Here is an 18,506-nt window from a genome sequence, read left to right on the forward strand (position 1 = left end):
TCCTCCGAGCTTTTTTCACACACCGCCTCGTATATATGTCCTGGAGGGAGGGAAGCTCACCTCCGATGATGTGTCTGGCAGTTCGCACCACCCTTTGCAGTGCTTTGCGGTTGTGGGCGGTGCTATTGCCGTACCAGGCGGAGATACAGCCAGTCAGGATGCTCTCTACAGTGCAGGTGTAGAACCTGTAATGATGGTCATTATGGCCAAACAGGTCAATATTTGTTTCATCAGACCAGAGGACATTTCTCCAGAAAGTAAGATCTTTGTCCCCATGTTTTATGGCGGTTTTGGAGCAGTGGCTTCTTCCTTGCTGAGCAGCCTTTCAGGTTATGTCGATATAGGACTCGTTTTACTGTGGATATAGATACTTGTCTACCTGTTTGCTCCAGCATCTTCATAAGGTCCTTTGCTGTTGTTCTGAGATTGATTTGCACTTTTCACACCAAACGACGTTCATCTCTAGGAGACAGAATGCGTCACCTTCCTGAGCGGTATGATGGCTGTGTGGTCCCATGGTGTTTATACTTGTACAGATGAACAAGGCACCTTTAGGTGTTTGGAAATTGCTCCCAAGGATGAACCAGACTTGTGGAGGTCCACAATTTCTTTTTTTTTTTTCTTGGCTGATTTCTTTTGATTTTCCCATGATGTCAAGCAAAGAGGCACTGAGTTTGAAGGTAGTCCTTAAAATACATCCACAGGTACACCTCCAATTCAGTACACCTCCTGTCAGAAGCTAATTGATTAATTGTCTAAAGGCTTGACATCATTTTCTGGAATTTTCCAAGCTGCTTAAAGGCACAGTTAACTTAGTGCATGTAAACTTTTGACCCACAGGAATTGTGATATAGTCAATTAAAAGTGAAACAATCTGTCTGTAAACAATTGTTGGAAAAATTACTCGTGTCATGCACAAAGTAGATGTCCTAAATGACTTGCCAAAACTATAGTTTGCTAATATGAAATCTGTGGAGTGGTTTTTATATATATATACACACACACACACACAGTATATACATTTAAATGAAAAAACGGATATAAGAAAAACTAAATAAAAGATAATTGTATGACTTTGTTTCTGTGAGGCATTCTTTATGTAAAGCAATATGCAATTTTCCCATCTAAATGTGTTTTTATTCTCCAATATATGGCTTTCTTAGATGTTAACTGAAAGGATGATAGACATGGTTGCATTTGTTGCCAGAGAAAAGACTATTTGAAAGAATGCTTTAAATTCGAATAGGTTATACTGAAGAAAACTAGAACATCATTGCAAAGCAAAATTGAATTACAGTGTTTGAACTCTAAAAGCACACGAGCAAAGCTATTTCAGTTCATCAAGACCTCATATCTGCTTATAATGTGCATTGCATTGTCACTTTGCCTTTTCATAACAACAGTTTAATAATGAGTGAGTTGGTGTGCAGTAGGTGGTTAACTCTCACCTCTCCTGGTAGAGGAGTGCAGCATGAGAAGGGAACTGCACATCTTTCTGTACTGGGGTTTGACTGGCTGCAGTTGAAGTACAGGGTCCACAACCAGTCAGTGTAGTTGTTCCAGCCACAGCATTTGAACTGCAGGAGGAAAGAGAGAGAGAGTATTTTTAAACCCTGTCTCACAGGCACAGATTTACCTACTGTCCGCTGGAGAGGCAGGTGGACATCCTGTACTGTACAGTAGAACATCAGTCTAGTTTAGAGCCGTTATCATTACCATAACAACATTTAATTAAAGTGATAGGACAGTTTTATTACCCACACTCATGTTGCTTGAAACCTGTATACATTTTTTGCTTCTTCTGAATATGTTTGAATGTCAAAGCTGCTCTTCTCCATACAGCCAAAGTTATAAGCAATCCCAACAATGGTCGAGCTCCAAATAGGAAAATAGTGAATTACTTTAGTCATAAATTTTGACAGAAATTCCCTTTAAATTGAGTCAACTAATGTTGACATCATATGTCATATAACATCATGTATTTTTATAAATTTTAGTCCGTTTTACTTTGATTAAAATGACATATAATTTTAGTCTACAAAAAATAACATTTTAGTTGACAATAATGTGCACAATGACAAAAACATGTATCAAACTATAACAGACCAAACTGAAACCAAATCCTTAAATGTTTTGAAAAATGTATAATCGACTAACAAACATTCAAACATGAAACAAACACATTAAATATGAATATGTTTTACATGTAAGATTAAACAACATGTGAAAACTGTCATAAAAAGCTGTGCTCCTGAAATAATAGCATATAAATACACTTAAAAAAAAAGTGTTAAATTGTTAATATCTTGCTTATTGTTAATATCTATTTTATATATTTTTCTTGTCATGTTTTCATCAACAGTTTCTATATATATATATATATATATATATATATATATATATATATAGTATATATACATATATGGAAAATATATATATATATATATATATATATATATATATATATATATATATATAACAATATATATATGTACAAAAAACAATTTGTCTAATTGATTGAAATATTTCAAGCAAGTACATTTAGCCATTGTTTACTACAGGGCATCCAGAATTCACCATGACCCCCCCAGGGCATATTTTCAGGCATGGTCTGCAAATAATCAGCAGATTCCAATTTCATGTTGATTGGACAAATGTTATAAGAGTAACAGCAACAACAAAATGTTTACATAAAATCAAATCATGGCCACCCATGGTATCATTGTTCTCTGCATGACCCACACAATCTAACAAGACCAGTCTCACATAAATGCAAACATACAGCCTCAAGTCCATTTTAGTGTGCTCAATTTCAAATTGGCTAATGGATGCCATGTTTCTCAATATATGCAACTGTCCTCATGATCAATGATGACAACTCCCACAAAGACACTGAATGCAAAAACACTGCATGCAAATTTTGAAATTAATCTGACCAATGATTCTATATTTAGAGCCACTTTCATATTGTTCCCTGTTATGGCGCCACCAAATGGCCAAACCCCACAACTTTTTCTGTATGTTCTCAGGTTGAGCCCTTATTTAAGTGTGTCAAGTTTGGTGAAAATATCTAATTTCATTTAAGAGTTATATCAATTTACGTAAAAGCAGAGACCACTTTTAAAATTCATCGGCCGGTTGGCATTTACGAGCAAAATTTTGCCATGTTCTCTTTAAACGTAAGAAATTTACTAATGACACTTCTTATTTTGGTGGTTTCGTTCCGATTGGACAAATGGCTTTAAAGCAATTCGCTAAAGTAGTTCGGAACTATTTTCAAAGTGGCAACAGGCTGCTGCGTTCTGAGCTCCGAAACAACATTGCAGTTTTTTGTTTGTTTTGTTTACAATTCTTATGTTTTTTGTCTTGAATGTTGTCTGCCTTATTGTCTATGACAGACAAACACTTTTGGACATTGGTTCTGCAATTACACACTGTAAACCAGACTTCAAATTTCTCAATGCCGACCCGCTGTTTACAAACACGCCAGCGGAGCCCTTTGTCTGGGCTGCCCAGCCGCGAAAACGCAGAAGGAAAAGGGGAAACAGAGCCGGCGTTCTCATCAGAGTAAGACGTCGCACAAATCGACCCCCGCTACCCAGTATTCTACTGGCAAATGTTCAGTCTCTGGACAACAAGCTCTGCGAGCTGAGAGCGTGGATCTCTTTCCAACGAGAGATGAGGGACTGCTGCATTATCTGCCTTACGGAAGCTTGGATGTCTGCTGAGATTCCAGATTCAGCCATTGAACCCGTGGGATTCTCCGTGCACCGAGCGGACAGAGCGAAAGACCTCTCAGGTAAAAGCAGAGGTGGTGTATGTTTTATGATCAACAAATCCTGGTGTGATCAGAGGAACGTACATTCTATCAAGTCTTTCTGTTCTCCTGATCTGGAATTTCTCATGCTTCTGTGTCGACCATTCTGGCTACCAAGGGAATTCACAGTGGTCATTATCACTGCTGTGTACATCCCGCCACAAGCTGACACAGACCGGGCACTCAAGGAACTGTATGGGAGTATAAGTGAGCAGGAAACCGCGCACCCTGAGGCTGCGTTCATTGTGACCGGGGACTTTAATAAAGCCAGTTTAAAATCAGTCGCATCAAAATACCACCAGCACATTAGTTTCAACACACGAGGGGACCAGGTTTTGGACCATTGCTACTCTCACTTCTGGGATGGCTACAAATCCCTCCCCCACCCACCATTCTGCAAATCGGACCACTCTTCCATTCTGCTTCTGCCCACTTACAGGCAGAAACTGAAACAGGAAGCACCCACCCTCAGAATGATCCAGTGCTGGTCGGACCAATCAGACCCTATGCTACAGGACTGTTTCGATCACGCGGACTGGGAGATGTTCCAGTCCGCCTCTGATGACGACATCGAGGTTTATGCTGATAGCATAACGTATTTCATCAGAAAGTGTGTAGAGGATGTTGATCCGTCCAAAACAATACGGATCTTCCGGGAACGCGGAGGAGCATAAACAAGCCAGTTATGCCCTCCGAAAAACTATCAGAGCAGCAAAACGCCAGTACAGGAACAAGATTGAAGGACAGTTTAACACCACCAACTCTAGAAGCATGTGGCAGGGAATTAACATCATCACGGACTTTAAAGGGAATAAAAACTCTTTTTATGCTCGTTTCAAGGGAAATAACACCACCCTCGCAGAGAGAGCTCCCTTGGCTGAACCTACAGAGGTTACTTCACTCTCCGTCTCTGTAGCGGATGTAACCCGATCCTTCCGACGGGTGAATATCTGTAAAGCCGCAGGTCCAGACGACATTCCGGGCCGCATCATCAGAGCGTGCACGAACCAACTGGCTGGTGTTTTTACGGACATTTTCAACCTTTACCTCTCTTTGTCTGTAGTCCCCACATGCTTTAAACTGTCCACAATTGTGCCTGTACCAAAGCAATCAAAAATCACTGGCTTAAATGACTGGCGTCCTGTTGCTCTGACCCCCATCATCAGCAAATGCTTTGAGAGACTAATCAGAGATTACATCTGCTCTGTGCTGCCTCTCTCTCTTGACCCGCTGCAGTTTGCTTACCGCAACAACCGCTCCACTGATGATGCCATTGCATCTACAATACACACTGCTCTCTCCCACCTGGAAAAAAGGAACACTTATGTGAGAATGCTGTTTGTAGACTACAGCTCAGCATTCAACACCATAGTGCCCTCCAAGCTAGATGAGAAACTCCGGGCTCTGGGCTTAAACAGCTCACTGTGCAGCTGGATCCTGGACTTCCTGTCAAGCAGACGCCAGGTGGTTAGAATAGGCAGCAACATCTCCTCATCACTAACCCTCAACACTGGAGCCCCACAGGGCTGTGTTCTCAGCCCACTACTGTATTCCTTGTACACACATGACTGTTTGGCAACACATAGCTCCAATGCCATCATTAAGTTTGCTGATGACACGACGGTGGTAGGTCTGATTACTGACAATGATGAAACAGCCTACAGAGAGGAGGTGCACACTCTGACACACTGGTGTCAGGAGCACAACCTCTCCCTCAACGTCAGTAAGACAAAGGAGCTGGTGGTGGACTTCAGAAGAAAAGACAGAGAACACAGTCCCATCACCATCAATGGAGCACCAGTGGAGAGAGTCAGCAGCTTCAAGTTCCTGGGTGTCCACATCACTGAGGAACTCACATGGTCCGTCCACACTGAGGCCGTTGTGAAGAAGGCTCATCAGTGCCTCTTCTTCCTGAGACGGCTGAGGAAGTTTGGAATGAACCGCCACATCCTCACACGGTTCTACACCTGCACTGTAGAGAGCATCCTGACTGGCTGCATCTCTGCCTGGTATGGCAATAGCACCGCCCACAACCACAAAGCCCTGCAAAGGGTGGTGCGAACTGCCAGACACATCATCGGAGGTGAGCTTCCCTCCCTCCAGGACATATATACCAGGCGGTGTGTGAAAAAAGCTCGGAGGATAATCAGAGACTCCAGCCACCCGAGCCATGGGCTGTTCTCACTGCTACCATCAGGCAGGCGGTATCGCAGCATCAGGACCTGCACCAGCCGACTCCATGATAGCTTCTTCCCCCAAGCAATCTGACTTTTGAACTCTTGATCTCTCACGATCAATGTACATCAGCACTGCACTTAATTAATCTTATTATCTCACACTGGACTGTCATAAATTATATTCTCTTAACAACACACTGACAACTTACTATCAACCGACAGCCTTAATGTCAATACAGTACAATACAACCAACTGTACATTTTAAATATACTATATATACTATTTTTTTATTGTATAATATGTATTCTATATTGTGTGTATTGTATACTGTACAGTGTATGTTATTATTTGTATATTGTTGAGTGTAATTATGTGTATAACAGATGTTTAAATTGTGTTGTGTTAATTTGATGTTATTGTAAATTGGTATATGTCTCATCACTGTCACGACTGCTATGTTGATCGGAACTGCACCCAAGAATTTCACACACTATTGCACTTGTGTATATGGCTGTGTGACAATAAAGTGATTTGATTTGATTTGAGTTTATCAAATCGAAACAAGTCATATCCTACTAATTTGAATTATTCTTCTCTAATTGGTTTAGTAAGCTCTATATTTTGTTCACTTGTCATTTCAGGTAGATACATATATCTTTTCATATCTCTTTTCCATTTGGGCTTCCATTTTCCAGTGTGTGTGTGTGTGTGTATATATAGATATATAGATATTAATAATAATTAACAAATTCCTCCACCACATTTTTAACTCTTATTACGGTTGCCTTTTTTAATTTGTTTTCTTAATTTGTATGCTAATAACTTTTGTGCTTTTAGACCACCATCATGATTCTTTTGTTTAGTAAATACCAAGGTTTTAATAATTGATTTAATTGGCTCCTTTCTTCTTTTAATCTTTTCAATATTGTCTCATATCCACTTGTGTTATATCTAAATACTAAATCTCTAATATTTTTTCTATTTGCATTGTTTCTTTATCTCTGTTTCTTTTTATATGCTGTAATTGCTATAATTTCACCACATATAACTGCCTTAGCACCTTCCCAAAGGATAATGGGGCTTACTTCCCCATAATCATTTATTTAAATATATTGTTTTATAACTCTCCTTATTTTCTCTTTAACATCTCTGTCATCTAATAATGAATTAATAAATCTCCACAACCATTTTCTTTTATTTATTCCTATATTTACCTCTAGATTTAATAGACAGTGGTCTGACATTTCAAAAGGTTGAATTTCGCATTTTGTAACACTTCCTAATTCATTCTCAAAAATGAAGAAGTAGTCCAATCTGGAATATTTGTCATTTACACTCAAGTAGAAAGTGAAATCTCTGTGAAATTTCCTCCATACATCTACAAGGCCGAATTCATGATTTACTTGTCTCATTTGTAAAGAAATTTTTTCTCCCTTATGTTTTAAATTATGCTGACAATCAAGTTTTAAATTCAAGTTAAAATTCCCTCCTATTATGGTCAATCCCGATGCTTCTGATATAATTAATCTTAGCAATTTATTATAAATTCTGGACCTTGTTCTGGTGGATTGTACATATGTTTAGTAGGGATAATTCTTTATCTTCTATCTTGCCTTTTACTAGATCAAATCTTCCCTCTTTATCAGTGTGGCGAGCAGGGCTTGGCCGGGAAGATAAGTAGTGAATGAGTTCCACCAGTCTGCCACACTGGTGCCGAAACCTGGGACTAGAGGAAGACACGCCGCCATTCGGTCCTCAGCCAGCTGTCCAGCGATCCTTTGTAACGCTGACCGATGGCACTGGATTCCACCTCCTGGTGGCCGGTAGCGGCTCCTCCATCCCCTGGTGGATGGCAGTGGTTCCTCTGCCTCCTGGCGACCGGCAGCGGGTCCTCTGTCCCCTGATGGACGGCAGCAGTTCCTCCACTTCCCGGCGGACGGCAGCGACTCCATCCCCTGGCGGACGGCAACAGCTCCTCCGCTTCCTGACAGATGGCAGCAGTTCCTCCTCCTCCTGGCGGCCGGCAGCGGGTCCTCCGTCTCCTGGTGGCCGGCAACATCTCCTCTTCTTCCTGACAGACGGCAGCGGGTCCTCCGTCTCCTGGTGGCCGGCAACAGCTCCTCCACTTCCTGACAGACGGCAGCAGTTCCTCCGCCTCCCGGCAGATGGCAGCAACTCCTCCATCCCCTGACAGATGGCAACGGCTCCTCCATCCCCTGGCGGACGGCAGCCACTCCTCCGTCTCCTGGCGGACCGCTCCAGTACCATCGAACCACTCCTCTCCTCGGCATCGCGATCCTCCGGGTTTTGGCACCAGTGTGGCAGACAGGTGGAACTCATTCACCACTTATCTTCCCGGCCTCGCTCAGCCCAGACGCTATGTAACTAGGGTTTTTTAAAGATGGGTCACTTGTCACCAAGTAGGATTTGTTGTACAGGTAAACCAATATATCGGTATTACAGATTAATCAGTGCCGATAGTTGCTTTTTGGAACTATCGTTATCGTCAAAAATTTATGCCGATAGTTTTTTGATCATTTTGTCATTTCAAAATAAGAGTCCCTGGTGTGTTCCTGGGTTTGTACTTAAACGTCCCACATTATGCACCAGACCTTTTTTTCTGGTTATTTTTGGGGATTTTGGTTGAACAATAAACTGCATCTGTGATTTTATCCATTTAGGACTCTTTGTCTGTACTTATCACAGTAAGGAAAGGATAAGATTTTTTTTTAAATTCAATAAATTAAAATGAAAAACTATCGGTTATCTGCCTTTCCCACCACCTTAGTTATTGGTATCGGCAAAATCCACTGTCACTCGACCTCTAATTAGTTCCTGGAACAACATACCTATCATCCAATCATATTTATAAAGAATATTCCAGGTTCAATACAAGTTAAGCTCAATCGTCAGTATTTGTGTCAGTAATGATTACCACAAAAATGTATTTCGACTCGTCCCTCCTTTTCTTTAAAAAAGCACAAATCTGTGTTCCAGTGAGACACTTACAATGGAAGTCAATGGGGTCAATCTGTAAACATTAAAATACTCACTGTTTCAAAAGTATAGACACAAGACATAAACAATATGTGTGTTAACATGATTTTACTGTCATAAAATCACTTACTAACCACATCTGTGGAAAGATATAGACAATTTTACAACTTTGATTTGCCAATATAATGCTGTTAACCCTAAAACGGCTGTATAAATGATGATTTAAACAACTTTTCTAACAAGTTTTAACAGAAGAATTAATGTAAGTGCTTTTATAAAATTATAAGCTTCACATTTCTGACTTCGAACCCTCCAAACCCTCCAAAAACCGGCCCCATTGACTTCCATTGTAAGTGTCTCACTGGAACCTCCATTTGTGTTTTTTTAAAGAAAAGGAGGGACGAGTCGAAATTAATGGTTGGGGTAATCAACATTATGACACAAATGCTGTCGATTGAACTTAACTTGTTTTGGGGTAGTTAATGATTAGCATTAGAGATAGGGTTCATACTATTTTAGTTTGATAGGAACATTATTCCAGGGCAGACAAAAGTTGTTGATCCAGGAACAGATCCTACTTGTTTACTAGTTTACTGTCACGTCAGGTACACCATTCTCTTTCGCTGAATGGAGAAGGGCGATCTGGACATTCTGCTAAATATCTCCCTTTGTGTTCTACAGAAGTAAAAATCACTTTGGTTTGGATTAACATGAGGGTGATTGGATATTTTAGGTTAATCTGTCCCATTAGTGAGTTGTGATTGGCTGTTTATTATGGCTGACATGTTTTGTATGTGATCTGATGTTTTTCAGACATACTATAGGTTGTGTCTGCACTGAAGCAGAGCTAAACAGCCCCCTCCTTTCTGGATGTAATCCATTAGGTTCTGCAGGTCTAGGTCATCTCGATAACGCACAATGGCTTTTTTCACGAATTTCCCCAGAGCATCGCGTGTCTGTGAACGAGTTTCACATGATGTGACACTTCATACATTCCAGCGCAGAGTAAATTTCCATACGTACCTAAAATCAAACACTTACATCTGGGTTATATATGCATATGTAACTGTCCTGTGGGAGAGAGATCGACAGCATTGATTCACTCTGGCGGCTCTAATATCGTATGCTTTAGTGTGCTAATTAGCTCAGTGGGCCCCCTGCATGCTTTCTTTCTCTCCTGTCACTTCCTCTAACGCTGGTGTTCAAGGACCTCCGAATGTCTTAATATTGAAACAGAATGTTTGGTCCCAATTTGAATTGGCAAACCTCTTTAATCATTAAGTAGTGAAGATGCTAGAAGCAAAATCACTTAACAGCCATGTTTAACCGTGTGAGCTGCGCTCTGACAGTCTAGAGTCATGTAACACGGTCATGATGGACTGCAGAACTTCAAGTCTTCCGGATGGATGAGGTCATGATGGACGTCTTCATGCGTAGGATGAGCAGTGAAGGTGAATGCATTATTTTTACATGGCTTGTCTCTTGGTGAAGTGAACACTAGAGGCGCTACAACAACAATGACTTTTATTCACTTTCACACAAATCATGAGTAAAACGGCAGATTATCAGTTCATAAACACTTACTTTTCACCCTGCTCCTGACACATTGATATCTTATGACATCTAAACACTTTCACTATAGAGCATGACTCATTTGAACATTTGCATTACATAATCAACTACATTTACAAGCGGGGTACGAGTCCTGAAGAGCACACGAGTCCACACGTGAACCCAAAGTGTCATAGAAGCAGCACAAAATGACGTGGTTGTGTTTTTCATCTCACATTTGCTTCTTCTGACACTATCGGTTAGGTTTAGGTTTAAGGTTTAGGGTAGGGACTTCGGTTTTGTTGGTTTAAAACTTGTTAGAGCATTAAACTTAAAAACCTCATCTGTTTGGGAGAACATGTAACTCACTTTTAGCGCCACACAGTGGACATTTCACCTCAGAACTGATGTGATATGTGTAATGAACCAAGTAATATTTTTCAATAATGTCGTCATAGTCACGTCCATGTATGCTGCCTATATATCTATTACATTAACATTTTTAATGCATTGGAAGACACTTTTATAGTGACTTGCAGTGCATTCAAGATAGGCTATACATATTATATCTGTGTGTGTGTTTGTGCGTGCGTGCGTTTGTGTGTGTGTTTGCATGTGTGTGTGTTTGTGCGTGCGTGTTTGTGTGTGTGTTTGCATGTGTGTGTGTTTGTGTATGCATGTGTGTGTTTGTGTGCGTGCGTGTTTGCGTGTGTGTGCATGCGTGTGTGTGTGTGCTTGTATGTTTGTGTGTGTATGTGTTTGTGTGTGTATGTGTATGTGTTTGTGTGTGTGTGTGCGCGTGTTGTGTGTGTTTGTGTGCGCGCGTTTGTGAGTGTGTGAGTTTGTGTGTGTGCGTGCGTTTGTGTGCGCGTGTGTGTGTTTGTGTGTGTTTGTGCGTGCGTGTTTGTGTGCGCGTGTGTGTGTTTGTGTGTGTTTGTGCGTGCGTGTTTGTATGTATCTGTGTTTGCTTGTGTATGTTTGTGTGCATGTGTGTTTATGTGTGTGCGTGCATGTTTGCGTGTGCATGTGTGTATGTATCTGTGTTTGCTTGTGTATGTTTGTGTGCATGTGTGTTTGTGTGTGTGCATGCATGTTTGCGTGTGCGTGTGTGTTTCTGTGTGTGTGCATGCGTGTGTGTGTGCTTGCATGTGTGTGTGTTTGCGTGCGTGCGTGTGTGTGTGTGTGTGTGTGTGTGTGGGCAGGTTTAAGTGGTTTACGGGGAAATTTTTTTAGGTTATAAACTGGTAATTACAAGGGTATTATGCTATAAATGTGGTTTATGAGGACATTTCTATTGTCCCCATAATTCAGATCACTTAAATAACATACTAAATGATGTTTTATTGAAAATGTAAAAATGCAGAAAGTTTTTTGTGAGGGTTAGGTTTAGGGGTAGGGGTAGGGTTAGGGGATAGAATCTATAGTTCATACAGTATAAAAATCATTATGTCTATGGAGAGTCCTCATAATGATAGCTGCACCAACATATGTGTGTGTGTGTGTGTGTGTCTGTGTGAGAATCAAACCTTGGCGTTGCTAGCACCAGTTGAGGAACATGAACAGAGGAACTGATATAGATCATTATTTGTACATTTTAATAATGCATCAGCAAATATATGGAGTTTTAACAGCTGATAAGAATGAATGTTTGTACTGTAAATATAAGAATTAAAGAGGCAGACAGAAATTAATGCAGTGCCAAATCTTTCCTCACAATTTTAAGGAGCCGTATGTTTTTTCGCAGAGCTCTGATGCATCCACAGAAGTTGATGAAGAACATGACCACACCCACCACGATAAGAATGACAGCTGGATCGATGAGGAACATGTCACGCACTGCATCTGTGAACAAAACCCACAAACACAACTGACATGATGACTGATCTCCACAAATCTACACAACTCTCAGTTTATTCTAGCAGGTGAGAAACACACACAAAGACGACAGTTCTCATACCTGTTGCTTTTTGGACTTTTGCATATACCCCAATGCCAACAATAAGAAGAGAAAATACCTAGAAACACAAAGAAACATTGACATGCAAATTCTTTTATCATATAGAGCAGTGTGTTTCATACTGGGGGTCAGAGCAGGTCACGGGAAGCGTGGAAGATGATGATGAATTCACCAGGAAAAAAACTACAAATAAATATATAGCCTACAATAAACATTCACATTAATAATAAAACTAGGCAGATCTTAGTAGACTGTAGCACTGCCTATTAATTCATACAAATATTCTCCCTCTTTGAACTTGGGATTAAAACCGGTTACAGCATTAATACCGGAGTTACGGGAGTTACTCACTCTTTGGCTGGGGACTTTATTGAAATGTGCAGGATAATACTACATAATTTGTATCGTAAGAATAATAGTCGGATGCTCGCTGATGTAAGATCAAATCAAATTAAATATCATCTTAGAACAACTGTTGCGACTCGCATGTGATTCTGTAGAGTTTATCACTAATATACAAGAGGAACATAAGGGAAATAGTGAAATATTCTGATATAATCATAAGGACAAAACTGTATTATTAATTTCAAAAAATGCAGTTTAGCCAATTTTACAACTTGACACGATGACGTGGTGTTATGTCAACAAACCCTAAAAGACTATAAAAACAATGATTTAAATGACTTTACAGCTCAAATAATATATGAGTTTAAACAGAAGAATTATTGTAAGTGCTTTTATAAAATTATAAGCTTCACATTTCTGACATTAAACCCTCCAAAAATTGGCCCCATTGACTTCCATTGTAAGTGTCTCACTGGGACACACATTTGTGCTTTATTAAAGAAAAGGAGGGATGAGTCTAAATTATTTTTTGTATTCACACAGTTATTTTTTGGAACCCAGTCAACTTAAATGTTATTTGTAAAAAATAAAATAAAATAAATAGTAGTAATAATAATAATTTTATTTTTTATAGTACATATTTAACAGAAAAAGAAAAGGTGTGAGTGTGTGTGCAAGTGTGTGTGAGTGCGGGTGTGTGTGTGTGTGTATGTGCGTGCCTGTGTGCGAGTGAGCGTGTGTGTGTGTATGTGCGTGCTTGTGTGTGAGTGAGTGTGTGTGTGTGTATGTGCGTGCCTGTGTGCGAGTGTGTATGTATGTGAGTGTGTGTGAGAGAAAGTGTGTGTGCAAGTGTGTGTGAGTGCGTGCGTGCTTGTGTGCGAGTGAGTGTGGGTGTGTGTGTGTGCGTGCTTGTGTGCGAGTGAGTGTGTATGTATGTGAGTGTGTGTGAGAGAAAGTGTGTGTGTGTGTGTGTGTGCAAACACACATCCACACACTGTATGTGTTGATCTAAAGGATTGTGATGGTCCTGAACACTTTATATTTCTGTATGTTGTAGTCTAATCCGTTCATTTCAATGGCCGGTCATTTTTGACTGAGAGCACAAGTGAAATAAAACCAATCAAATGTAAAGAAAACTGACAATTTTTTTTTTTGTATATTTTCATATACCATATGTGAACAAAGTCACCGAATTGTATTCCCATTGGATTAAGTACAACAACAACAACAAAATCATAGAAAAAAAAACTAAAAAGTTGTCGTGGTCAAAATCACCAGAATGACCGGAAAACAACATATTGTGAAGGACATAAGATGAGGGTCTAATAATGTCCAAACTAGTGGGGGAAAAAAATGTAAATTAAAAAAATGTAGCATAGGAAATATATAAGTGCTAATATTGTTCTGAAATATCTGTTTCATCAACTCATTCTGACACACACTTAATATTTTAAATGCATTACATATCAGTTTTTACGAACGCAAATTGACAAAGACGACAAACAATAAACAATAAAACAGTCCTGCCCTGTTTAAGTCTCCTCCTCATCTTCTGTTCTTTCATTCATTTTGGCATTAGAATTATGCATTTCTATGGCAATACTATTGAGTTCCCAGGGCGTGAACATCTCCGAATAGAATTTCCAAGTTGCCAACTCGTAATTACGGTACTTATGACACACCGTGAACACAGCTTAAGACCCTTTTGGTATTGTTAGAAATAATATTGCTGCAGTCACACTGAGAAATATAGGCTTGTGTGCCACCGCTGTCCCATTGAACAGTCCTTCATCAGCCTTGATAAAAGTAGCTCAGTCCTTAACACTTGATAGTCCAATGCTTTTGAAATAAGAGGGAACTTTAAGAGAATATTTATGTGCTTGGATTACCTATGAAATATAACGAATGAAGCTAAAAGTGTGTTCAACAGTTGGTTTGGTGCTGCGGAGAAACAGCTATATTCTGTGTTTTTGAGAAACCCAGCAGTGCGGCTGGAACAAAAGGCTAATGGATTATGCTGTTGCATGAGATCCAGAGGCCCATCAGCGGTGCAAAAAGCCACAAACATTAGTTGAGTGTGAGCTGTGTGTTTTGGCATAGATTCATGCTGTCGCACTCACACCACAAACACATGAATGCTCACTCGCAAATGAGAACAGATCACAGACTGCACAGAAAACCTGCTTTACAGATAACATAACCGAGAGATCGTCCTATATTACATTTATTTCTGGGTAGATGCTTTCATAAAAAAGCAATTTATAAGAAGGTGTGTTGTACATTAATATTGCTGCAATAGCAGATAGTCAAAGACGATGCTTAAATGCTAATAGGAGTGAAGTATGTGTAGAGTGAAAATGTTATGTCAGTGACTTGATCAGAATTGTTAAAGGAATGTTCCTGGTTGAATACAAGATAAGCTTTATCAAGAACATGTGTGGCATGCTGTCAATTACTATAAGAAACATTTCCCTCACTGTGTAAAAACAAGCATAACTTGTGTTTACGGTAACACATTTACTGTACTATGGACTTCTGTGAGACAAGACATTATGGAGGGTTTAAAAGCAAAAATGTGAATGCATATATATATATATATATATATATATATTAAAACACATTAATAATTCAATACAAATAATTGTTATTGATCTGTGAAATCAGTGCTTATTTTCATTTCACAAAGGTGATTTTTAAAGTACATTTCTGTAAGATTTTAAACATTCTATCAGCCAATAAATTGCACTGTGCCATCTCAAGCTAAGTGTTGGGATATAGCTGTGTTCATTTAGCCATTACTAGATTTATGCTCAAGGTTATGACACTACAAGGGTATTTATTAAAGAACTGAATGCTGATATTTCTACAAATATCTACTTTTCAATTGTCATTTGTTTTCTGTACAAAATTCATGCAACAGGGATGGCAACTGAAGATTGTTCCATACTATAAAGTTGTGTCCCCAAGTTATGTGTCAACCCTGTTACCATCATAACTCCCCCCTCATTAAAAAAAAAATAAATAAATATATATATATATATATATATATATAATGTTGTGTCCTCAAGTTATGTGTCAGAATCAGAATGAGCTTTATTGCCAAGTATGCTTACACATATAAGGAATTTGTCTTGGTGACAGGAGCTTCCAGTGTACAACAATACAAAAACAGCAGCAAGACATAGATAATAATAAAAAGATAATAATACACATAAGTACAGATACACACATACATACATACATACACATGGGTAGTGCAAATCTAATACAGTCTGTTATGTACAGTGCAAATGTTTTTTTGTTTTTTTTAGAGGAATGTAATGGCAGAAGATGTTGGATGTGTTGGATAAATATAAAAAAGACTAAGCTGTGTATTGCACATAGTTATTGCTCAATGGGGCAGTTTTAACTGTTCATGAGATGGATAGTCTGAGGGAAAAAACTGTTCTTGTGCCTGACGGTTCTGGTGCTCAGAGCTCTGAAGCGTCGGCCAGCAGGCAACAGTTTAAAAAGCTAGTGGGCTGGGTGAGAGGGATCCAGAGTGATTTTTCCAGCCTTTTTCCTCACTCTGGAAGTGTATAGTTCTTGAAGGGAGGGCAGGGGGCAACCAATAATCCTCTCAGCAGTCTGAACTGTCCTTTGTCTGATTTCGTAGCTGAACCAAACCAGACAGGTATTGAAGTGCAGAGGACAGACTCAATGACTGCTGAGTAGAACTGGATCAGCAGCACCTGTGGCAGGTTGAACTTCCTCAGCTGGCGAAGGAAGTACAACCTCTGCTGGGCCTTTTTCACAATGGAATTAATGTGGGTCTCCCACTTCAGGTCCTGTGAGATGGTAGTGCCCAGGAACCTGAATGACTCCACTGCTGCCACAGTGCTGTTTAGAATGGTGAGGGGGGACAGTGTTGGGGTGTTCCTCCTAAAGTCCACAATCATCTCCACCGTTTTAAGCGTGTTCAGCTCAAGGTTGTTTTGACTGCACCAGACAGTCAGCTGTTCAACCTCCCTTCTGTATGCAGACTCATCATCATCTTGGATGAGGCCGATGACAGTGGTGTCATCTGCAAACTTCAGGAGCTTGACAGAGGGGTCCTTGGCGATGCAGTCATTGGTGTAGAGGAAGAAGAGTAGTGAGGAGAGCACACATCCCTGGGGGGCACCAGTGCTGATTGTACAGGTGCTGGAAGTGAGTTTCCCCTGTCTCACAAGCTGCTGCCTGTCTGACAGAAAGCTGGTGATCCACTAACAGATAGACATGGAAACAGGGAGTTGGTGTAATTTATTCTGGAGTATAACTGGGATGATGGTGCTGAAAGCTGAACTGATGTCCACAAAAAGGATCCTTGCATATGTCCCTGGTCTGTCCAGATGTTGCAGGATATGATGCAATCCCATGTAGACTGCATCATCCACAGACCTGTTTGCTCGATAAGCAAATTGAAGGGGATCCAGAAAGGGTCCAGTGATGTCCTTCAGGTGGGCCAACACCAGTCTCTCAAATGATTTCATGACCACAGACGTCAGGGCGACAGGTCTGTAGTCATTAAGTCCTGTGATTTTTGGTTTCTTTGGGACAGGAATAATGATTGAGTGTTTGAAGCAGCATGGGACTTCACACTGCTCCAGTGATCTATTGAAGATCTGTGTGAAGATGGGGGCCAGCTGGTTAGCACAGGATCGAAGACACGCTGGTGAGACGCCATCTGGGCCTGAAGCCTTCCTCGTCTTTGTTTCCGAAAGACGCGGCTCACATCATCTTCACAGATCTTAAGTGCAGGTTGAGTAGCAGGAGGGGGGAGGAGGGGGGTTGCAGGAGGTGTTGGTGTTTGTGTGAAGTGAAGGTCAGAGTGGGCGTGGGGTGTGAGATTGGGCCTTTCATATCTACAGTAGAACACATTCAGGTCGTCAGCCAGTTGTTGGTTCCCTACAGGGTTGGGGGTAGGAGTCTTGTAATCTATAAGTTGTTTCATGCCACTCCACACTGATGCAGGGTCATTAGCTGAAAACTTGTTTTTCAGCTTCTCAGAGTATCTTATTTTAGCTGCTCTGATTTCCCTTGTTCAGTGTGTTTTTGGCCTGATTATACACGATTTTATCCTCGCTTATGTAAGCATCCTCTTTGGCCTGACGAAGCTGCCTGAGTTCCACTGTAAACCACGGTTTGTTGTTGTTGAACTTTAAATAAGTCCTAGTAGGAATGCACATATCCTCACAGAAACTGATATATGATATAACAGTATCTGTGAGCTCGTCCAGGTCTGTGGCTGCAGCCTCAAAAATACTCCAATCAGTGCAGTCGAAGCAGGCTTGTAGTTCCAGCTCTGTTTCATTGGTCCATCTCTTTACAGCCCTTACTACAGGCTTAGCAGATTTTAATTTCTGCCTGTAGGTTGGAGGATGATGAACCAGACAGTGATCAGAGAGTCCCAAACCTGCTCTAGGAACAGAGCGATATGCATCCTTTATTGTTGTGTAACAATGATCCAGTATATTTCTGTCTCTGGTGGGGCATGTGATGTGCTGTTTGTATTTGGGCAGTTCACGTGTGAGATTTGCTTTGTTAAAATCCCCAAGAATCAACCCTGTTACCATCATAACAACCCCCTCATTAAAAAAAACAAAAAAACAAAATTATATATATATATATATATATAACCTT

At 40.3% G+C, this 18,506-nt stretch overlaps 1 protein-coding gene across 1 annotated transcript in view; it reads right to left on the reverse strand.

The window, feature by feature from the left end:
• The window catches only part of LOC127417130 (tetraspanin-33-like), a 29,470-nt gene that overhangs the window by 9,442 nt on the left and 1,522 nt on the right, over positions 1-18,506 (reverse strand). The window contains exons 2-5 of the mRNA XM_051656833.1: positions 12,501-12,558; positions 12,258-12,385; positions 9,855-9,948; positions 1,449-1,579 (exon numbers count right to left, since the gene is read on the reverse strand). Of these exons, the coding sequence (XP_051512793.1) occupies positions 1,449-1,579; positions 9,855-9,948; positions 12,258-12,385; positions 12,501-12,558 (411 nt within the window). The remainder of the gene's footprint in view (positions 1-1,448; positions 1,580-9,854; positions 9,949-12,257; positions 12,386-12,500; positions 12,559-18,506) is intronic.

Source organism: Myxocyprinus asiaticus, chromosome 26 (assembly GCF_019703515.2).
Source record: "Myxocyprinus asiaticus isolate MX2 ecotype Aquarium Trade chromosome 26, UBuf_Myxa_2, whole genome shotgun sequence".
Lineage (NCBI taxonomy): Eukaryota > Metazoa > Chordata > Actinopteri > Cypriniformes > Catostomidae > Myxocyprinus > Myxocyprinus asiaticus.